The sequence below is a fragment of the Hordeum vulgare genome, chromosome 7H (assembly GCF_904849725.1).
Source record: "Hordeum vulgare subsp. vulgare chromosome 7H, MorexV3_pseudomolecules_assembly, whole genome shotgun sequence".
NCBI classification, from domain to species: domain Eukaryota; kingdom Viridiplantae; phylum Streptophyta; class Magnoliopsida; order Poales; family Poaceae; genus Hordeum; species Hordeum vulgare.
The window spans coordinates 23,726,985-23,751,974 of NC_058524.1; the positions used below are offsets into that span (position 1 = coordinate 23,726,985).

The window sequence follows — 24,990 nt, forward strand, 5'->3', positions numbered from 1 at the left end:
CTATGTAGCGGTGGAGGAGTCCTTGGATCAGTTCCCCCTCTGAAATACCTGTGTAGGATAGGGTTCTTCCTTCTAGAAATGTTTCTAGATGTTTTCTTATGCTTCTCCCTTATCCAATTGAACGAGGATGAAGTAGTTGACCTAGTTGATGCGCTGCCACTTGGTATGAGCTTGTGCGCTCGTACTAGATGTGGTGTTTGGCTCTAAAGCCTTCTGCGTAAATTGTTTCTTCTCCATCTTGTTGAATCCTTTCATGCTATATTTTATCACATTAAATAACATGAGTGTTAACCATAAATTAGTCTCTTTCCTTAGGATACAAATAATTCATGTGCGTAATACCTGGTGAAAACACACAAAAAGGTGCGTGAACGATAAAATCCACAGAATCCTAGGCTACTAGACGGAATGAAAGGCGAGTATTATCATAAATTTTGGAATTGTAGTGACAAACATTAATCATAGCAAAGTCATAGAAACACCAATCTCATAACATAGTGGATACTAAGCATCAAGCCCTATATGTGACATCTATTACATGAGAAATATCGTCCAATTCCCATCTACCTCCATGTGCCTAGAGATGAATTACACACACATATGTGGCGTCCACCCTATAGTAGGCCGGGGGTGCTCCGTAAGCGGTAAAATCGCAAAACTTTCAAGTCGGATCATAAACTTTGGTCCTGAGTTAGCATCCACGGGATGCCTAAATATGAGTTACATAACTATTTTCCCATATTTTTCTTTCATCACGAAAACTGTCTCTACAACACTAAAAACAAGAACTGGCCTTGGCACTATATTAATAAGCTAGTATAAAAGATTATATAAAATTGTGCCAAAATCATATATATATATATATATATATATATATATATATATATATATATATATATATATATAAATGATGTGAATATAGCATGAATAATTCAAAAATAATACGTACATTTGAGATGTATAAGGACTTACATAGATCGGTGTCGTGGTGGCCCATCTTGGGCAAGTAGGACCTCTTTGTTGGCCACTTTGAGATCCCCCTGATTTTGTGACCAGAGGGCCCTCCCCACATGTGACACACAAAAATAGTATGGTTCGTGGGGTCTTTCTGGCAAATTCAGTTTCCCGATCATCCCTTCAGGTATAGATGTTGTTGTAGATCCACTTGAGGGTAGACGGTAAAGCAACTACGTGCCTTCAGAAACCATCGATGATGCACGTGAAGATCCCATCGATGCTTCAAACGTCATTTTGTAGATCCGATCTGATAGCATGAAGACCGCCACCATGGAATCTTGTTGTCAACGGTATTTTGCAAAGTACATGAAGAATGGTACCATAATGTACGTCGATTTATGTGATAATGGCACGTAACCTCAAGTTATAAAATGTATATAGAGAGACTATTTTACCTAGGTTCAGGGCCCCATGATGCAAGTAAGAACTCTAATCCTGCTTGCCTCAACAAGCACAATGGGGTGGTCCAGTGACTTCTAGACTAAGTCACTAAGATGTTTGATGACCAATCTTGATGGGATGTCCAACAATAGACCTAATCTAGGACTTCGCCTCCATTGTCTTGGATGTTGAGGTAGAAATTATTCCCTCTCGGTCTTGGTACCCTGGTATTTATATATGTCCTTAGGTCAGTTCAGGCGGTTCACCGTCCTTTCATTGACCCTAGCCCGCCTCTTGAGATCTCTTGGCTCAATGTGTGTTGGTTTCTCCTTTGTGGACAATCTTTGGAGCCGGTTGTTCTAGCTACCTATCGTGTGGGGCAAAGACTCCTAGCGGATCTGGGTCGGGAGCTTTGTCGACTCACTTGGGTCGTGTTTGCTATGAGGATGGGACCAAATTTGGTCTATCACTAGCACACCCCTCAACAAAATAGTATTGGGAGAGAAAGAGTGAGACACATGTATAGATTGTCCAAAGAGAAGGCTAGGTCCCAAGAGAAAGATAGTGAGAAGCCTCATGATTTGAACTGATTCATGCTTTTTCTGTGAGGTCCGATTGTTGCCATATAAGTTCTTACATCTACTTGCACATTTATAGAACCTTTTTACGCGCATTAATGTAATGTTTGTAAGACAAGAGTTAAAATTTTAGTATCCCATGCACCAACTTTCAAATGACATCCTTGATCCTTTAGTCTTCATCAACATAACCACTCCACTACAAGACGGACATTGTACTCTATGATTCGATCCAAATTCATGGGAGTGTAAAACATTTTTTACTCATTCACCTTAAATATCATTCTAGAATGCTTTTTCTGTTCATATTGATTAAAAATATGCGAGTAGTTCTCTAGTGGTAAGGCGGAGGCATAGTCTCACAACACACATATATGTTCGTGATGGGATTCATGATATGATTTATTTATGTCATTTTGTCTTGGGATTTAGTGCACTAATCATCGGCACGATTAGGCAATGCACGATTAGGCGTGGAAAAATACCTTCTGCTGAAAATCCATGTGGGAACAATGCCATAGTCACAGAATGCTAAGGCATTGGACTGGTTTTTTCCTTAAAAACTATGGCAACCCCATCAATTTAAGGGGGCAAGATTGGACAGGTATCTTACAGTGCAACAACTAGCCGACGTGTCCTATGGAGATGTTTTATCTCATACAAAGTACCTTTTATAGGTTGTTCATAATAATGCTTGTTGTTTATCTCACGATCACATAGTCGTGTGCGAGGTTGCAGGTAAATCTCCCCCTAGCCCCATGTTCATCATTTTTAACACAATTGTTTCCATCTTGCGTCCGCTTGTTTCGCTAATCATTGCATCACTAAAGTATCCAGAAATAAAGAGTGCACAATAAGCTTGGCATTCACAAATGTCATAAAATCCAACACCTAAACGTCTCATAGATTTGATAATCTAGGTCAACTTGGGAAGAAGGAAGATACTGTATGATTCAACCGGACAGAAAGAATCACATAATGTGACGAGAAGAGTAGTGAAAGTGATATGGGTGGAAGGAAGAGGAGGTGGAGATAAAGAAGACAAAGCCCGACAATGAGGAAGAAAAGCCATAGTGTTGGCTAGCGGCAATACGACAACGATAATGTCCTCAATGACGATGTCAATATGGTGCCCCCAAAAACTAAACCAAACATAGAAGAGTGCTTTATTTGGGCACGTCGGTGCCTCAATTTGACATCACTGAAGACGGAAGCAGTGACGAACCCAGGAAAACTGCAAGCCCTAGGCCGTCCAGGCTGTTGGCTTTGAACCCTCGCTTGAATCACTTACACGGGGTACGTGTAAAGGTAGTCAACCATCCAAGCAAGTAGCTTGATGGATTCCTTTAGCCGCAGCACACACACGTATATGGACAGTTAGCTTTGAACAGTCTCGACGGAACCTTACGTAACTTTCGAACTAAACCGATGGATAGCTGCAGGGGCGTGTCGCTCCTGTACTACTTTTTTTCTTTTGATCTGATCTAATCTCATACGATTACAGGGGGTATGTGACTATATATAGCAGCTAGGACAATCAACTTAAACTACTCGGTTTAGGAATTCTAATCCTACTACTACTATAGATGCCATCAGTGTCCGACTCGGACACACATATGCACGTCTTGTTTATTCCTACATTCACCCCCTAAACATGACATGGTCTTTAATGTCGACATGGATCCCAAATGCCACTACTCGTAGGCTTCATCCTTGACGTTACTTTCGTCGTTCCTTGTAGCGTCCCATTCACCGACTTTGCTACCATCGACTCATTCGTAGCTTGACGGCAACACTCCTTGTTGGTTGTGTCTTCAACCTTCACATGTTCTTCGATGCTTGATAGACTGTTTTTCGGATCCTTGTGTCGACATCTTTTGAACCCGAACGGGGCCAAACTTTGGTCTAACTTTGATTTCCAAGCTCTCGACGCTTGCTTCAGCTCGCAAAGTGCCTTCTTGAGCTTGTCAACTTCCCCTTGTTCGTTTTTCTTCTCGTAGCTGAGGGGTTGTTCTACGTACACTTCTTCTGTGAGATCGCCGTTGAGGAAAACGAATTTAACATCCATATGATGAACCTTCCAATCCTCTTGTGCTGCCAAAGCTAGGAGCGCTCTCACTGTCTCGAGTCGAGCAACTGATGCAAACACCTCATCATAGTCAACTCCTTGACGTTGTACGTAGCCCTTTGGAACGAGTCTTGCCTTGTACTTCACAATGGCACCCTCTGTGTCCTTCTTTAACTTGTAAGCCTCCTTCAAACCTATCGTCTTTTGGTTTGGAGGTCGGGTTACCAAAGTCCACGTGCCATTGCTCTCAATCGCCTTCATCTCATCATCCATGGCGTGCGTCCAACTAGGACTTTTGCTCGCCTCTACGAAGTTCGTTGGCTCCTCAACTCCGAACAGACATAGTCCGGAGTACTCGAGCGTAACTGGCTTTATGTACTTGTAGACTTTCTTGAGGGTCTTGTAGCGACAAGGCCCTGAGGAATCTGTTGTGGCTTGCGAAGGAGGCGACACAAATTGTGTCGGTGTTGATGCACTTGAGGAAGATGGCTGAGACCCGGGCGTGTCATCGACATCCGTGTCATCAGCGTAGTCGTCGTGATCATGATCATCATCTTGATTGTCATCATCACCATGTGCCTCGTTGTCGATGTTGTTGTCGAGATCTTCACCCGTGCCGTGCGCTTCGTTGTCGCTATCTCCTTGCGACCTATGCACGTCGTCGTCGGTGTCGGCACCATGAGGATCACTACCATTGTGGTCACCTTGGCTGGGTGTCTTGCCAACCACGTGGACGTCCTCTCCTGCATCATCGTTAGTTGGAAATTCAACTGTGAATATGTTACCGCTTGGAGCATTGTTGGCTACGGCACTTCAATTCCACGCTTGGTTTTCTTCAAACACGATGTCGCGTGAAATCCGTAGACGCTTGGTTTGTGGATCGTAGAAGCGGTATGCCTTGGTGCCGGAACTCCTCTCGTATCCGATGAACACCATCTTGGTGCTACGATCGGCAAGCTTTGAGAGATGCGGCTCCGCCATCTTCACATGTGCCACACGCCCGAACGTCCGTAGATGAGACACATTTGGCTTACGTCCGTAAATTGTTTCATACCGAGTCTTGCCAACCACCGCCTTCGTTGGAGCCCGGTTGAGAAGATAGACCGCCGTCGAGACAGCTTCTCCCCAAAAAGTCCCCGGCAGGTTCTTGCTCTTGAGTAAACTCCTTGCCATGTCAACGACGGTTCGATTGTGCCTTTCAACGACCCCGTTCTGCTGCGGCGTGTAAGGTGCCGTGAGGAACCTTTTTATGCCAATCTTCTTGCAGTAATCGTTGAATTCGTTCGACGTAAACTCTTCGTCGCGATCTGTTCGTAGAGCGCGAACCTTCAACTTGTGTTCCATCTCCGTTGCAACCTTCAGCTTCTTGAACGCTTCAAACGCCTCATCTTTAGATCGTAGGAGAACGACCCAGATATATCTCGAGTAGTCGTCTACCACGAGGAAGAAATACTTCTTTCCCGCGTGAGATGCTGGGGTGATAGGGCCACATAGATCACCATGGAGCAGCTCGAGTGCATCACTTGCATGGTAGGTAGACTGAGCATGGAACGGCCTGCGGTGCTGTTTTCCAACCAAGCACCCGTCACATACTCGATCAGCATGGTCGATAAATGGCATCCCAGATACCATCTCCATCTTTGACATCTTCTTCAAGGCGTAGAAGTTAACGTGTCCAAATCTAGCATGCATAACCACGAATCATCATCACTCTTGGCGAGCCAACACTCCGGTTGAGATTCATTAAGGTTGAGGATATAGAGCCTGTTCCGTGTGCGACTAACACGAGTTAGCACGTTCCGGAGGTTGTCGAAGATCGTCATCACTCCGTTCTCGATATCCACCTTGCATCCATTCTCGTCAAGCTTCCCGATAGAGATGATGTTGTTGCGAAGCCGTGAGATGTAGTACACTCTTGGTGAGTATGCGATGTTCGCCTGTGAGACCCTCGAAGAGGACAGACCCTTGCCCACAAATCTCCACATTTGAACCATCACCAAACTTTATCGAGCCTTCAACATCGTATTCCAGCTCAAGAAATTTCTCCTTGCATCCCGTCATGTGGCTACTCGCACCCGTGTCGAGATACCACGATACGTTGTGATCCCCGGATAACTTAGGTGTCACTTTCTTCTCATGAATTAGCACCTTCCGATTTGGTTTCACAACCACCGTTTCAGCGAGATCACAAACTTCGGCCATTAGAAGACCTGGACCTTCGTCTTCCTCCTTTGCCAAATTTTCTTTGATCTCTCGCTTGTCAGGCTCCGGACAATCCTTTGCAAAGTGACCCATCTCGTTGCAGTTATAGCACTTGACCTCGGACATATTCAAGTTCCGTTGCTTCCGCCCTTTAGATCGGTCAGCCTTACCACGACCTTGTGGCTTGCCTTTTCCTTTGCCTTCTCTGGTTTGTCCGCCGCGCGTTGCGTTGCTTGACCCATCATTGTCATTACACCTTCCTTTGCTACTTGGCGACTCCCAATCTGCACGCGAGTACATGAGTTGGTCACTACCTCCTCTATTGCCTTTTCGACAGCCACGAGCATTCTCTTCCCATGTACGCAAGCATCCGATCGCCTCCGTTATGGTCATGTCGTCGATGTCATAAAGCTGCTCGAGCGTGCCGATGATGTACGTGAATTTATCAGTCACCGAACTGAAAAATTTCTCCACAATCTCGGTCTCCTCGAGCTTTGCACCAAGCGCGCGGATCTCTCCCACCAAAGTAGTAAGACGCACGGCGTAGTCGTTCACCGATTCAGTTTCCTCCATCTGCAACTTGTGAAATTGGCGCTTCAGCACTTGTGCCTGTGCCTTGGTGACGCGATTTTCTCCGATCCTCATCTCCTTGAGTGCGTTCCACGCCTCTCTTGCCGTCTCTAACTCCGCCAATGTCATCAGCACGGAATCCGGCACAGACTGGGCTATGGCGGCCATGGCATCTTCGTCGCGCTCCTCGTCGACGTCGTCGTCCGTGATGGCCTCCCACACTCAAGGGATCGAAGAATAATCTTCATCTTCACCGCCCACACGCCGTAGTTGGCGTCGGTGAGCATCGGGTACTGGATGGGGATGTTGCGATGCGCCTGGACGTTGGCGCCGCTCGTTCCTCCACCACTGGTTGCTGACTTGACGCCCTTCTTCACCTTGTCGCCGTTCTTGTTCGCCTTGGCACCGCCCTTGCCGGACTTGACCGACTCAGCAACGCTGTCCGTCATCGTAGATCGTAGATCGTCAAGGCTCTAGATACCAATTGTTGGCTTTTAAACCGCTAGCTCGTATACCCAACGATCTGTGCGTGCAAGCTAGACAAGCAATCAACGAACAAGCAACCAAGCAAGCAGCTTAATGGATTGCTTGTTAGTCTAGTATTCGCGCGTGCTGCCGTGGAGTACGTACCGAGCCAATGCACTTCGACGGATCGATCAACAGAACTCGGCGTCGGTGGCTGCTACAAGCTCGTATCTATTGCTTTATTGCGTTTTGATCTTTCTGATCTGATGCTACAAGGGGTAGGGATACAAGTATATATATAGGTATAAAAAAGCCTACCAGCAAACCTACTCGGAAACGTATACCAGTACGACCCGGACGTTGGGTTTAATCCCTACACAGGCCACCTTCGAGTATTGTAGCTACGGTACAACACAATAGCTACAGTCAACAAAGAAAACTTCCCTCCACGTCCCAGGCAGCCGGGCGGCTGGCTGGGGGCCTGAATCCGCTTTTGGACGGAAGCAACGACGGGTGTGAGGACAACCATGGAGGATACACACAGAGAGAGGCAGAGAGAGGATGGGAGGGAGAGGGAGAACGGCCACGACAGCCATACGACATTGTAGATCAAACTGTCCTTGCGTGAAAGCAAGCTGCATTCCACCACCAGATCAGGCATCATACCGAAATCGTATGACCAAGCACCGTATGTTTTCGGGGCAGAAACACTAGGACAAAGAGCCAGAGAGGCAGTTTGGATTATGTTTTCTCTTCAACAAACCAGTTGGGACTCTTGCTCTCAACTAGAAAAAAAAAGGGTGTGCAAATCAGCACTAATAAGAGTCACGCGAGACAATAAAAAAATACAGGATACGGTGGAAAATAAGCATAGCAGAGAAAAACCTAACTGAAAAAGTCAACTTCAGTACGAAATGGCATAGCAAAAAGAAAGACAAAATGAAGAGATGGTGGAAAATAAGCATGGGCCAATGTTCGTGCAGCAAATAGTCAACTTAACTACGAAAGATGTATACTACTCCTACCATCACTTATCATGCAAAGCGCCTACTACAAGTTTTGGCAACATATATATGCGAACCTGCCCTATTAATAAGTCTTTTGCCATTCTCCTCGCTGAAAACCGAACGGTGTTAGCAACACAACGTCACCCTATCTTTTGTGATTCAACCTCATTATATATGAATATATCTCCTGCATGGAAAGGACCGGCAAAAATTAGCCAGCTTCACGCGTGTTCCTACGTAAGGTTTTACACGTGTGTGGAGAAAGATCGACGCCGATCCACGTAGTACGTTTAGTCATTTACTACTTCCCATGCAAACGCATATTCACACTTCAAGATTTACATGCATCATGCTCTCAGTGCGTACTGCGTAGTATTTGTGTTCTGTATCTTCTGGTATTAATCCCCGGGCCCTCCCCCTATCTTATGCAATTTTTATCATATCTGTCTATCTCAGATATATCTCCTGCAGGAATAACTGAAATTCAGCATGGTGCTCCGAAACGGTCAACTTGTGTATGATATCAGGCACTCCTCCTATTCGGACAGAGATGACGTTCTGGTATGGTAAGGTCTCTTGTGTGTATCTTTGACCAATATTTTTTCATACGAATATGCAAGCAAAAAAGTTATAAAATTGTTGTACTGAGAAAAAATATCATGGATAATCCTTTTAGTTCCATTTGATCAAACTAAATATTTTTACATGATACAAGTTAAGGGCCCCTTTGATTGAAAGGATTCTCATAGGGATTTTGGAGAATTTGAATCCCGAGGAATGTTTCCTATGTTAGCTATTTTATTCATAGGACTGAATTATATAGGAATATTTCCTAAGAATTTCTTTGTACTACATTTCATAGGAATTTTAGCATCCACTCAAACCTTTTTAAAAGAATCCTCTGTTTTTCTAAGGTGCAATGAACCAAACCATAATCATGTAGGATTGAAATGAGCATGGCAGACTGACCCTATGTTTTTCATATTCACTTGATTTTAGAGTCATGCGGGCCCTAAGTTTGAAAAGTATTGTCCTTAGGCAAATTAGAGAAGTTTGATAGCACACACTCTAAGGCATCATCTATGACAAATGTTGTACCTATCATGTTTGTACCCAGTGGCGGAGCCAGCTCAAATTTATAGCCTGGGCAAGATATACATGATGCCAAGTTAATTAGATTTTGCCCAAAAAACTATGAAGTAAACCATGTTTCACTACTAGAGCTCCATTCACATGCCCCATGGGAGCCCGGGCAGCAGCCCCGGCTCGCCGGGTGCTGTCTCCGCCACTGTTTGTACCATGATATGTATACCTATGTTTATGAGACTACATGTCATATAGAGCATAGCCTACATGATACGTTCACAAAAGTTCGGTCTATAGTATCATCAATGAAGTTCAAAAATTTCTTCCAGCAAACTCCCCAAACAACACTTCTCCTCAATGTTTGCGCCGGCAGTTTCACCATATCAAATTGTGTGAACCAACCCATTTATCCCGGGCTCGTAGGGTCGTGTGCATTAATCGATGCCAAGGTAAGGGCGCAGAAACCGGCGGCGTTTCCTCCTTTTCAGAAAGAAAATATGCGGGATTCCTGATAACGCTTGAGCTAGTCAACTTTCTTCTTATCATAAAAACATTCCACTTCCCTCTTGTATATGGAGTGCTATGTTTGGCATTACGATGCAATGTGGAAGAACCTTGTGACAGACACATTCGGTCACACGGTTTTGTGCAAAAAAGTTAAGTAATTCATGATTAAAAAGAATTGAATGTGCGTAGTCAAACGGGGTGGTCGAGAAAAATGATCACAATTTCGGTGTTGCTTTAGAGGAAAGTTTGTAAAAAAACTTTTCAAAAAATAAATGAATTTTGGTCTGAATTTAGTCTAAGATTTTAGGCCACTGATAACTCAGTATGATTTTAACACGACATAGCGTCAATGATATTATTTTTTTCTTATGTAGCCCCGTCTATATCCCGCATTTGAATGACAAAGGCCAATGCAATCAATTTTTCTTGCCAGAAAAGCTTTACAGTTCTGTTAAGTGTATCTTATGATCTGCTTAGCATTGTTATGCACACGAATGCCAAAAACATTTATGCAGACCAATGCGGAAAACATTTATACTGGCCCAATCACTGAAATGAATGGTCATGGTCAAGTCCCCTAGAGGGCGAGCAAGCGGAGCACAACTATTTTGGTTTAATTTGCCCCCTTACAGAAACTAATATTCTCAACCCCGTAGAAATAACCCAAATAGTCAAGTCCCCGTGGCGACGGCCGAGCGTATCACAACAATTGAATAAATATTTCATACCAATAATAATAACGAAAACGAACTACATTTTGAACTATCGCCCTCTATATATTGCATTTAAACGATAGGGTCCAAGACCCCGTCAACTTATATTTCTTAAAAATGAATCTAGCACCCCCCCCCCCCTCATGTGTGCTCCGCTTAAACAGGGTTTTAGTTATTCACTGACAGGAATATCGTAAGCCAAGCCGAAATAATCAAAGGTTTTTCTTTAATTTTGGAATTGTTTGATGAAACTTTTCTCATGACAGATGACTTTGTCAAACAAAATCTTTGAAAATGTACGTGGGTTGAATTTGAGAGGCTGTTATCTTATCTGCGTCGCGGATTTGATATATCTCCACCGAAAACTGGGGGTAGGAAAACGATTCAAACCCCGGGCGGGCGAGCGGGCGGCGAGGCGATGAGGTATGGGTATAGCTCCACCGGCCCGCACGGTCAACACCGCGCTTGCCCGCAGCCTGCAGCGAGACATGCATGTCAGGGGGGCCGGCGACGTGGCCAGCACCAGCCGCGGCACTGATCTCATCTCCATATCTGACCGCCCGACGCGATCGCCATCAGGAGACGGCGACCCCAGGGCCGGAGCTCCTCCCGTGGGCCCCACCCCACCACCACCCTCGCCCTTCCTGTGGGCCCGGCGCCCCACCCCAATCTACGCGCTTGTCTTAACCCCCCCTCCCCCCCTACCCTCCTCCGAGCACCGCACCAAACGCAAAACCCGGCCTTTGAGCTTTGACCACCTCCTCTCCTCCCTAGCTCCGTCCCCGCTCCACCGTCGTCGTCGTCGTCGTCACCGCGTCGCGTCTTGCTTGCGAGGGGAGCGAGGATTTGGTCGATGGATCCGGTGGCCGCGGCGGCGCACGGCGGGGGGCACCACTTCGGGCCGCCCGTGGGGTCGTTCCACCCGTTCCACGGCCACTTCCCGGGGCAGCAACCGCAGCAGCAGCAGCAGCAGCAGCAGCAGCACCCGGCGTTCCAGCATTTCCAGGACCACCACCACCAGCTGCTTGGCGGGATGCTGGCCAAGCAGGAGCTCGTCGACGAGAGCAACACCACCATCAACAGCGGCGGCAGCAACAACGGCAACAGCGGCGGCGAGGGCGAGCAGCACATGGGTGGTGGTGGAGGAGGAGGAGGGTCCATGCAGCAGCACGCGGGCGGCGGAGGAGGAGGGGAGGAGGGGCAGCTTCAACAGCAGCAGCAGGCACTGGCGGTGATGCGGCGGCCCCGGGGCCGGCCCGCGGGGTCCAAGAACAAGCCCAAGCCGCCCGTCATCATCACGCGGGACAGCGCCAGCGCGCTGCGGGCGCACGTCCTCGAGGTCGCCGCCGGATGCGACGTCGTCGACTGCGTGGCCGCCTTCGCGCGCCGCCGCCAGGTCGGCGTCTGCGTGCTCAGCGGCACGGGCGCCGTCGCCAACGTCTCCGTCCGCCAGCCCGGCGGCGCCGTCGCCACCCTCGCCGGCTGCTTCGACATCCTCTCGCTCTCCGGCTCCTTCCTGCCCCCGCCGGCGCCTCCGTCGGCCACGGGGCTCACCGTCTACGTCTCCGGCGGCCAGGGCCAGGTCGTGGGCGGCTCGGTCGCCGGCGCGCTCGTGGCCTCCGGCCCCGTGGTCATCATGGCCGCCTCCTTCGGCAACGCCTCCTACGAGCGCCTCCCCCTCGACGACGAAGAGCCATCCGCAGCGCAAGGCCTCGCGCAGGCGCACTCCTCCCCTCCGGCGCTCCCATTGCCGACACACCACCAGCAGCAGCAGCCGTCCTCCCTGGCGCAGACGCCAGACCACCACCTCCCCCACAACCTGCTGAACGGCCTCCAGCTCCCCGGCGACGCCTACGGCTGGACCACCCCCGGCGGCACCGGCGGCCGCGTCTCGCCCTACTGATCATCAACCGATCCATCAACGCGCATGGAGGGACGGAACAGAAGCTAAGAGCTCATCCATTACCAACTCCTACCTCCTCTGCTAATTATGCTCCTCATCAATCAATCACTCAATCAATCAACCGATCGATCTCGATGGTGCTGTTGTTAGTTGTTACAGACTGCTTGCAAAGTAGCAAGAGCATCCATGGACCATGGTGAAACAAACTAGAGTTTCTTATGTAGTGTGTTAATGTTAAATTCTATGTTTTTACCTTCCACCCCTTTTTACCAAATCAAGCAACGCATGCTACACCACCACCATGTAGGAACAATGGAGAGGAAGGGCTTAGTGGTAACTACAATCAAGTAGTAGAAGCTTTCTTTGGTTCATATCTTAATTAATCCACCTGTCTCTATCTTTGTCCTGATGCTACATGCATGACTAGCTAGCTTTGAACAAACCTGCGTATTTTATGGAGGATGATGGGTGACTCCCTTGTTGTTTCTCTTGGGCCAGTTCGATCGATCATATTTTTTATATGCTTGTGCATTCATACATACATAGACACACAGATCGATCGATGACTTGGTTACAGAGACAGATGGTATCAGTCACACGAACAACCTCACCAGTTCTTCTAGTATGTTGTTTTCCCATTTTGGTTGCTTGTTTGCTGGCTGGAACAGCGCTGCACAACCTCTAGCAACAAGCCCAACCACTACACCAGTACACCACACACATATGACAGACGCACAACCTTGCTATATTTTATGTCTCGGACCGGACATATATATGCTCACAGGTGTCTCCGTGTGCTATATTCTCTTTGAGACACGCACATACCTGGCTATAGGTGATAAGAGAACCAGCAACCACTGAATACCTCAAAAATGCTTCTCGAATGGTCCAATTCCTAGAACCCTGTCTGTCCATAATGTTTTGGACAATGGTGTGAGTCAGACATTCACAAAAGGATTGATGTTGTTATCTAAAGAAAATGTAGGAATTAGCTATATGCTTGACATATACACATATGCACAATGGTATCTTCAATAATGTTCTCATCAAACATATACTACAATATATAATTTTCCTACATTTTAAGTTTAGTACAATATATGTCATGTCAAACTGCGTTCCGGATGTCGTTCCGAGGATTCTGGTTACTTTGAAGAAATGTTTCTAGCTAAATATGGGTTTCATCAAATCAATGCCATTCGGACATACAGAAATTTCAGGAAACTGTTAAAGTGCCCGCCTAAAATACATATATTCACGAACATGTACATTGACAGGTTGAGCCCCCTGGTATATTTTTAGAAGCTATTGGTCAACCCTGGTGGTGCCAATTTCATCGAAAATGGCACCTTATAAGGAAGTAGGGAATGTGAGTTAGTGGCACAAGTGCGGAAAAAGTTCATAGTTTTTGAAATAGTGAGAGGGGTTGTGAAAATCAGACTACAAGCTAGTCACATCATCTAGCGTTGTGAGGAGCTCCCTCCGTTCCGTATTAGTTGTCGTTGATTTAGTATAAACTTGTACTCCCTCCATTCCTAAATATAAGCTTTTCTAGTGATTTTACTACGGATTACATACGCAGCAAAATGAGTGAATCTACTCTCTAAAGCATGTCTATATACATCTGTATGTAGTTCGTAATGGAATCTCTAAAAAATACTTAGATTTAGGAATGGAGGGAGTACTAAATCAACGACAATTAATATGGAATAGAGGAAGTACTTACGGAACCAATGTATTTGCACAATTATACATGGCTAATATATTGTTTTTGCCTGAGAAAATGCATTGAATTATTCCTTGAAATTTGAGATGGATAATATATCACGCCAGCACATTTAGATAAGAATACCATAGATCCTTTGCACATGAAATCCTTTGCATGTGACCTACACACAATTCTATTTTATCCTATTTTTTTCACAATGTGCATATGAAAACAAATCCACCCAAAAAACTAAAAAAATAATATATTTAAGTTATTGGGTCAAGTAAATGATTTTTTGTCAGGAATTGTTTTGACTTAAAACTTGTTGCAAACTAAAATTTTATTTATTTCACCAATATTGTAATAAATAAAATCACTTTCTTACTCCCTTCTTGAAAAACCGCCAATGTAAAACAAAAATTGCTTGTGCATACTAGTTCACCCCCATCAACTTACATGTATGATTTCCATAAGCTTCTTGACACCTAGACATAATTTTCCTCTCCCAAAATCGAGCACAATACACTTAGCTGAAATATGTTAGACGAAAATTGCACCAAGCCAATAGTTTGAGGGAGAAACATTAAGCTGTCATGATATACATAATGGCATATGTTGATGTTATTAAGGATTTCACTATATATAGCTCTTTGGATTGTAGAATTTTTGTATGATACGGAGGATTGTAGAAATTTGAAAACATAGGAACATGAAAATCATATTGCGGATTCCAACATGATCGTAAAACACATGAACTCAATAATTATGCCGATAGTGCAGAGGAAAAAAACTTGTGAACTTTAGGGGATGAGGAGATACAACTGAGAAAGGAAGAGTGAATTGCACTGGAATTCTCAATGAAAAAATATACTCCCTCCTTACCAAAATCTTAGGCACCTAAGATTTTTCATAAAATCCCAAAATCTATGGCCTGTTAGCACTCAACTCCTGATATTCTCTCTTGTACGGTCAATGTAAGCTTACCATTGCTAATCTTGGATCAGCCAATAATGTTTGTTAAAGGATATCATGGAGGAAACTTTCGGTAACAATGGCGCAATAATTTAGGATTAGACTTGGATAGATTTCCATGCCAAAAGTTTTACACACCCTACATAATGGGAACGAGGGAGTAATATGGTTTGAGCTCATCTTGAGGTCGGAGAGCATAGGAATGGATTCCATAGAAATTTGGTAACCCCAATCCTATGATCCAAAGGACATCCATAGGGGAAAAAAAATCATAATTAGGATTCAAATACTCCAAAAAAAAATTAAATTCCTCATGAAGATTTTTGTTGGAGTAAATTGAATGAGATGTAAAGAAAAACGTGAACACATACAAACTCACCTCCACGTCATTCTATGAGACTCGGGCTGCAAACCATGTCCACCACAAGAGGCCCCTCCTATAGATGCACTTCTCGTGCTTGGAAGGTCTACCATCAAGCGGGTGATGGAACGGCTCTGCCATTGTTGTGTATTTGTTGTACTTCGCTTGTGGACCATTTGGCTATATTGTCTTGTAAAATCATGGATATGTGCATCCGCGGATGCACAATTTGTAGGTATGACTTCCATTATAGCAGGGCAGGCTCGGGCATGCAAGAACATTATTGCTACTCCCGCTGTCCGGGTTTGTAAGGCAGACACGGGTTTTTCAGTTCTTCATCAATTTGACTATGAAATGGGTGAAATAGCAAACTGAATTGCTTAAGGGATCATTTGTGTTCAGGTCCGGCCGGAGTAACTAACTAATTACTACCACTACTACTCCTACGATGGTGACGATGATGAATGGGATGGATATAATAGTGTGTAGTATACTGCAGTAGTGCATGCGTCGCTCCAATGCGTACTTGTTTCCGAGCATTTCCTTCTCCTGCGCGCATCGGAAGCACAATGCACTGTGGCATGCATGCACGGTCCCTGCTGCCCTCGACCAGGCCACAGTGCCACCCTTCATCCCTCGGCAGCATGCAAACATGCAATCGCATGCATGCATATGCAAAGTTTGTTAACCCGATCAGCGCCAAGCTCGCTGCATGTTAGCAGTAAAAATCAGAGAGAGAGAGAGAGAGAGGAGCTTTGGAGACAGAGAGAGGGAGGGAGACGGTAGGAAAGGCAGCAGCAGCGAATGATTCTGCACGCACGCAGCAGGTCGCGATCGATGCCGCTGCCTGCCGCTGGGGTTTGGGCCTCAACTTTTACCGCATGATCGAGCACGAGAGGTGGCGCCGAGTTCGAGGCTGATGCAAGGAACAGTGGCAGCATGCAGCCTGCAGCTGCAGCAGCCGCGGAAGACTGGAGTGTGATGAGGTGAGTAGAAGGAAGGAAGGGATATGGAGATAGGGAGGGGATGAGGGCCGATGATGCAGTGGTAATTTAACAGGCATGGAGCCATGGATGGATGGACATGGATGCCATGGCGACGCAGAGGTGGTGGTAACTGAGGGCATGGGCCGCCTGAAGAATCCAGCGGTGGCTCATGCGAGGCTTGTAGTGATGTGACGTGTGTGGGCGTGATGTGTATGTGGGGTGATGCGAGGTAGGGGGAGAGAGGTGGTGGTCAGGCCGGCACACGTGCAGGTGGTGCCTTTTCGAGGCAGCAACAGTTGGGAGGTATGGCGTTCAACAGCTAGTGATGGGACACCCCCAGAGCCTAGCCTAGCCTAGCCTAAACCTAGCCTCCCCAGTGAGAGAAGAGAGAGAGACTCGCCCGTGCGTGCGTGCGTGTGGCCACCGATCGACATAGTAGCATCTTGTGCTCATGCATGCACGCGTGCTGCTGCTCCTGCTCCACCTCAACCATGTAGTAACTGTAAACATAAGTGTGTGTGATAGAGAGATCACGATTAGCTGCTGTGTCGGAGGAGCAATAAAATCATCCCCATGAGAAATGTGAGAGAGGCAGCGTGGTGAGTGCGTGAGATCAGGGGATAAGACAAAGCAGGCATAATGCGTGCATGCATGCACCTTGCAGCATTTTCTCAAGCTCTGAATGCATCCTACCTCTCTTACAATTATTGGGCTAGGCCCATGTGAAATTCTGGAAGTTTTGCCTGGTCTCTCCACATGCGCTGCTATCGTAGTCCACTTCATCCCGAACATCATCGACGTACATCAACATTCGGAAGAGCAGATCTCCGAAACAAAGGACAAATCAGAATTTTGAAAAGCACGGTACGTGACTACTCTAGTTTGTCATCACTGGTCATCTTGCAGTCAAGTCAAGCTGACGCTACTCATCTTCAGGGGCGGTCCTGAGGTTTTGGGGGCCCGAGGCTAGACTAAAAGTCGGGGCCCTTAATATAGACATAATAACAATAACACTGAATATATGTACCGGTGAAATATAAACACTTAAATGCGTCTAATACTAATATGCATATCAAATATTTTAAAAATATTACCTCGAACAATAATTCTGACATTCCTTGATGCAAAGGCCATTATGATGGCGTCGATGTTAATAGCGTCCAATAATTTCTTCTCGATGACATAATGTCGTCAGACCATATAAACACTCTTGGTTCATCGGTGACCTCACATAGTTCTTCAATCAAAATTTCCAACTTCAGAGAGCTTCTTCAACCAATACGATAGTCGGACGCATAGTAAATAGGATGCAATAAGCAATGGAAATATCAGGATAACAGCCAACTTCTATTGACATGCTGCAAATCTCCATTGTAGATATTACAGTCATATGGCAGAATGAATCCCACAATTTTTAATTTAGAAGTAAGATCATACTCCCTCCGTTCCTAAATATAAGACCTTTTAGAGATTGCACTATAAATTATATACGGATGTACATAAACATATTTTAGAGTATAGATTCACTCATTTTGCTCCGTATGTAGTCTACTAGTTGAATCCCTAAAATGTCTTATATTTTGGAACAGAGGGAGTATATCTCAACATCATGATACACAATGCTGACAAATAACATTAATTGTTGAACAATACCGATGTACCGGCGATGCATCTACAGAAGCACAATAAGAATATATGATATACGTACCTCGGATGGCTGAATCAGCCATGACGGAAAAGCAAAGCCGGATTATAGGACGCCCCGGCGAATTGAAATCGGCGGCGCGCGGCTGATGATCTAAATTAGGAAAGAAATTAGGTTTAGGAAAAAAGTAGATGATCTAAATTAGGAAAGAAATTAGGTTTAGGAAAAAAGTAGAAAGGAGGGTCGAGCACGCAGTGGCGAACAAACGATGCGTCGGCGGCCGCTAGGAATCGTGCGTCAATGCAAGATGGAATAGGAAGGGATCAATCACTCCTATTTTTTCATGAAAAAATGGAAGGAACGGTTGCTGCCTTTGTGCCTCTGTGGACTGCTGGGTGCATGTTTGCCTGCATGCTACGTGAGGCCTAGTCAACCAACCCGATAGGTCATTTTTTTCTAATCTGTAAAAATATTAAATATGTTTGGACAAAGCCTATGTACATACGTGGGGAGGGCCCCCTAAACTTTGGGGGGCCCGGGGCGGCCGCCCCCTGCCCCTCCCAGGGCCGGCCCTGCTCATCTTTATCTTCAATGTGTGCGTAGTCATCTGTTCATGTCTCAAATTATGGTGGTTGTTACATGTCCGATGTTGTTCTGCATGTTTTATTCTCCTAGTATGCTAGATTGTTGGATGCTAATTTATGTTTTAATTATGGATTATTTATTGAAATTAATTATGAATTTGCCTAATATTCCAACAATCTGAAATCCTAACTATAGGCAATTTTTTGATTTAACTATGGAGGAGTTCGTTGATGCACTGAGGCCGAATAAATTTGCTGATGTGCACTTTAAAGGGTGATGGGTGAAGTCCACACTCTACCTTACCGTTCTAAAAAATTTCCACGTTACTACACGCATGAAGGTCAGAGGGACTTCCAAAAGAAAGTCAATATTATGTTTGTGGGATGTGTTCTGAGTGTTTTTATGTTTTTGTGATGTGTACCTACACATATAAGATGGAAATATATATGGGGTGGACGGAATGCTAAATTCGATGCAAGAGATGCAGGCAGTGAATTATACATCGTGGAGAGCTTTCCGGACTACAAGATGGTGAATAACCATTCTGTAGTTGAACAAGCTCATGACATAAAGTGCATTGTAAATGAATTGAAACTCCATAACTGTGATTTACCTGATAAATTTGTGGCTGGGCGCATGATTGCAAAGTTGCCTCCTTCGTGGAAGAACTTTTTCTATACTTAAAAATATAAGAGAAAGGAAATATCAGTTAAAAATCTGGATAACATCTCTGTATTTTGAGAACAAAGCTCGGTCAAAATACACTACTGAAAAAGGAGGTGAAGTTCAACCTACCGCCAATATATTGCAGAGGTACTCATAGAACAAAAACAAAGGGGACAACAAGTTTGTTTTCAACAAGCATGTCAAGACAGCTACCTTCAAGAAAAAGAAGTTGAATAGGTTGAACTAGAGTGCAACGCCTATGAAAATTAGCACATACACTTTTCTCAGGAATGCCTAGAAAGTGTGGAAAAAAGGGAAAACGGGCTCGAGTAATGGTAAATTGGTGACTGCTAGCAACGGTATGGTAATTTACCTATTGTTCTTTCAATATTTTAATCATCAACTTGGTGTATTGATTTATGTGCTAACTTTCACATGTGTGCTGAGGTCTCTTCGTTCAATTCTTATCATGTCCACGGGATTCTTCCGTCTTCATGGGGAATGAGTCACATTCTTATGTTCATGGCATTGAGACAGTGGATCTGAGTTCACTTTAGGGAAAATATGCAGCTAAGGAACGTGCATGATGTCCCTACTATGAACAAGAATTTAACTAGCAGCTCTCTCGTATGTAGAGATGGGTTAAGTATAGTTTTGGAGTCAAATAACATAATTGTGTCAACATATGGACAGATTATAGGCGAAGCTGTGAGCGTGAAGGCTTGTTCCACTTTTTGTTTTTGTTTTTTTGCAGTAGTTTAGTAAACCAATTTTGTTCTAGTGTTAATGATGATGCAATTGTTTGGCAATCTCGTGTATGTCACGTTAGTTTTTGGTTTAATGCCTCGGCTATCTAGTATGAGTTTAATTCTAAACTTCACTATTGACAAAGGTTCTAAGTGCCTTAGTTCTATGCAATCGAAGCAACCATGGAAGTCGCACATGGCAGTCGAGGAGAGAAACTTGGCACCTCTAGAACTCATATATTATTATCTATGTAAGCTGAATAATGTGTTGACAAAACATGGAAAGAGATATTACATGACATTGATTGATGATGCGGCTAGATTTTTCTACGTTTATTTCTTTCAAACTAAGGATGAAGCTTTACACTGAAGTTGAAATCAACTAGAGAGAAAGGTCAAGTGCCTTAGGTCACATCGTGATAGCGAGTATTATTTCAAAGTATTTGATGGATTCTGTGAGGAACACAACATTATACATGAGAGGATGCCTCCCTAGACACCCCAATCAAACAGGGTTGTCGAGAGGGAAAATCGCATGTTGACTGACTTCGTGAATGCCATATTAAACATTGTTGATTTATCTAACGCATAGTAGGGGAGACATTTTTTACTTGAATCCATGTCATGAATAAAGTTCCTAACCATAATAAAGGAAAAAAACTTATGAGTGCGCAGTTGGATGCTTGTCAAAAGTTACTATTTCAATCCCTAAGAACGCAAAATCAAACCAAAAACTACGATTTTGTCTTTCTGGGTTCTCAACGGATTAATGTATATAGATTTTAGTGATTAAATCCGGGGTACCTTATATTCATGTTGATATTATAACAGAATCTCGTAATGCAACATTTTTAGAACATGTTTCCTACAAAAGATATGAATAGCATGGGTAGATTTTTTGTAAGATAATTCTTGATTCTAGTACATCTAATAAGTATTTGGGACAATCACCACAGGAATTTGATGATCAGGATAACAAAGAAGCTTCTGCAAGGAGCAAGAAACATGGGATTGCAAAATCCTTTGGTAGAAATCTCATTGTATGCCTTATGAACGACACTCTTAAGTCTATTGAATAGACATATGCATCTCAGGACATAAATGGTCGGAAAGAAAACTGTCCATAATGAGATGGACTCAATTCTTTCTAAAGGAACTTGGGAGCTAACTGAACGATCCTATGGTTGAAGACATGTGGGGTGTAAGTGGGTATAAAAAAACTAAGCCATGATGGTATTAATGAGAAGTACAAGGCGCGACTTGTGACTAAGGGCAACACTCACAAAGAAGGCGGATATTACTTCGACACATATTCATCATCGCTAGACCGAACACCATTCGAGAGCTACTTTCCGCCTCTTATGGTCTTATCATTCATCAAATAGGAGTAAAGTCATCTTTCCTAAATGGAGAGTTGGAAGAGAAAATCTAAATGGATTAGCCTGATGGGTTTGTGGTAAATGGTGAAGAGACAAAGGTTTACAATCTGTTTAAGTCTTTGTATGTTCTGAAGCAGACACCTAATCAATGATGTGAGAAGTTTGACAGAATTCTAACTTTTGCATGCTTTGTCATTAATGTAGCCAGTATGTGTATTTATTATCGTCATGGTGGGGGTGATGATGTTATAGTATGTTTGTATGTGTATGACATACTCATTTTTGGTACAAACATTGATGCGATCAGTGAGGTCAAGTCATTGTATCAAAGAGCTTTGACAATAAAGATATGGGAGAAGCTGATGTGATTCTAAACATCAGACGTGTTAAGGATGAGAGTGGGACTAATATAACACAATATCACCATGTTGAGAAGGTCTTGAGGCATTTTAGCTTGATGGACAGCAAGCCTTCTCCAACACATTATGATCCCAGTGTGACACTCAGAAAAGAACAAGGAAGACGAGAGACAAATAAGATACTTTCAAATTATGGGTTCACCCATGTACTTAGCTGGTGCAACAAGGCAAGATATCCCTCTAGATGTGAGCAAACTGACTAGGTTCATATATAATATGTGTGATGATCATTGCCATGCACTAGAAAGGGACTTAGGCTATCTGAGAGTTACTATGAGTTATGGAATTCACTACTGAGGGCATCCTACTATGGTAGAAGGATATAGTAAATTAAACCGGATTTCCGATCACTAGTGCAGAAAAGCCTAGCTATGACGTGGTAAAAAGGGACATGCCGGTGTGGACACCTGACGCCACCAATATGGCGCCATCTTAAAATATACTGGTGGCGTTGGAGACTACACCGACAGTATTTTGAGTACCTATGGCGTTCGAAAGAGTTGCACGTCGGAACTATCATATTTTGCTAATAAAAAAATACTAACATCCTCGCAAACTAAACATTTCAGCAATTCACAAAGTAGTACCGGCTTGCTACATAAACTAAACATAGTATACCAAATTCACAAAAGAGAAGTAGCAACTTCACATGTATCTATCTTCCCCCATATCGACACTAACTACTTTCCTCTAAGGACTAACTGAAGCTCAGGGAGCTTATTCCTATTCATCTGCCCCTCTATGATGTAATGTGCTTTCCCTGTCTTTAGTTGAGTCTTCTCCTTCTTCACGACTTGTATTTTCTTCTTGAGCTCACTTATCTCGAGGTTCAGCGTGTCGACCTAACATTCTAAATTGAAAAAATTGTGGTAGACATTTACATTGTCATTGATAATCTTGTCCTTCTCCTTCTCGAGGAGTCATTCAACTCCTGCAAGTTCTTCATGGTAGACTGACGTGACGCGATCAGCTCGTGATTGAGCACGTCCATGTCACATGTCTCATACACAACGGGTGCTGGAGAAGGTGGACCAGCTGGTACGTATGTGTGGCCAGTGTTTCAAAGCATCAACAATTAATTAATGGTTAGATATATGGATGTTTTCAATGCTAGCTCATGCATGTTTTTTTTGCCGTAATTACCTGGTTGGTGCTCACGTCGCCTTTCTCTGAGCCATACCCAGACCAATGCTTAGAGGAGCCTATCCACAAACTAGAGTTCGCCATGCTACCGTACACATAAACATGAGACAAATTAAGTAATAAAGAATCACGAGTGTGCTATAAAACACATATATATCCTACCAAACACATATGAAAAGCTAATTATAAGTGTGCTACCAAACACATAAATATGAAACAAATTAAGTAATAACAAATTATGAGTGTGCTACCAAACACATATATATGCCACCAAAAACATATGAAAAACTAATTATAAGTGTGCTACGAAAAACATATGATACCAAACACATAAACATGAGACAAATTAAGTAAGAACGACTTACGAGTGTTCTAGAAAACACATATATATGCTACCAAACACATATGAAAAACTAACTATAAGTGTGCTATCAAACAAATATGAAAAACTAATTATAAGTGTGCTCATGACCCATATATGTAACCTAAACCTCTTAGGAGGATTGTACTTCCCTAACTTTTCAATGAAATGAAATGCAAAGCTTTTGTGTTTTCTTGAATAAATAAACCAAAGGAAGCCCGAATCTAGCTAGGCTAATGTTTTTTCCCTATGAAATGTGAAGGATTGATACAATATAATATTCCTACAATATTCCTACAATATTCCTAATAAAATATAATATTACTACCGTCGGGCAACTAATCCTAACCCTAAGCAAAACGAGAGAGGGTGGGGGCGCCGGACTTACCGTGGAGGTGCTCAGGGCGAGGGTGTCGGCGTCGACGACGTCAGTGCCGTCGAGCTCGGGCGAAGGAGGCAACGACGTATGGCGGAGGCGGGGGCGGCGTGTGGTGGGGCAGCGGCGACGTCGGACGGCGCGAAGCGGGGATCAAAAGGAGGACGGGCTGGAGTTGGGATCGACAGGACGATATTTTTTTACTATGGATCGGTCGGGAGCGGTTAAAACTGACTAGTGCTGGCGTCGGCCTAATGGTCCTAAACTGGCACGCCGGGCCTAATTTGGCAACACCAGCACTAAGCAAATATCTATGGCATACGAATTTGTCCTACGTCGGTACTATTTGAAAATATTAGTGCTAGCGTTGGAGAGAAATGGCGCGCCACAAACAAGAGTTGTGGCTAGCCATTTCTCCACTAGTGGTTGTTGATATGATGTACGCCATAAGTGGGTATGTATTTGTTGGAAATATGCCCTAGAGGCAGTAATAAATTAGTTATTATTATATTTCCTTGTTCATAATAATCATTTATTATCCATGCTAGAATTGTATTGATTGGAAACTCAAATACATCTGTGGATACATAGGCAACACAATGTCCCTAGTGAACCTCTAGTTGACTAGTTCATTGATCAAAGATGGTCAAGCTTTCCTGGCCATAGGCAAGTGTTCTCACTTGGTAATGATATCACATCATTAGGAGAATCATATGATGGACAAGACCCAAATTATAAACATAGCATGTGATCGTGTTATTTTATTGCTATTGTTTTATGCGTGTCAAGTATTCATTCCGATGACGATGAGATCATGTAACTTACTGGCACCAGAGGAATACCTAGTGTGTATCAAACGTCGCAACGTAACTGGGTGACTATAAAGATGCTCTACAGGTATCTCCGAAGGTGTCCGTTGAGTTAGCATGGATCAAGACTGGGATTTTTCACTCCGTGTGACGGAGAGGTATCTCGGGGCCCACTCGGTAATACAACATCACATATAAGCCTTGCAAGCAATGTGACTCAAGTATGAGTCACGGGGATCTTGTATTACGGAACGAGTAAAGAAACTTGCCGGTAACGAGATTGAAATAGGTATAGGGATACCGATGATCAAAGCTCGGGCAAGTAACATACCGAAGG

General features: G+C 44.1%; 1 protein-coding gene across 1 annotated transcript; it reads left to right on the forward strand.

Moving 5' to 3' along the window:
• The first annotated feature begins 11,365 nt into the window (after positions 1–11,365).
• Positions 11,366–12,982, forward strand: LOC123412312 (AT-hook motif nuclear-localized protein 18-like). Its single transcript, XM_045105266.1, has one exon. It carries the CDS (start codon positions 11,448–11,450, stop codon positions 12,495–12,497), a length of 1,050 nt encoding a protein of 349 aa, XP_044961201.1. The 5' UTR covers positions 11,366–11,447; the 3' UTR covers positions 12,498–12,982.
• The last annotated feature ends 12,008 nt before the right edge of the window (positions 12,983–24,990 follow it).

Bases quoted from the DNA above. Each gene is read 5' to 3' on its own strand.
- LOC123412312 (XM_045105266.1), top strand. From the start codon at position 11,448: ATGGATCCGGTGGCCGCGGCGGCGCACGGCGGGGGGCACCACTTCGGG.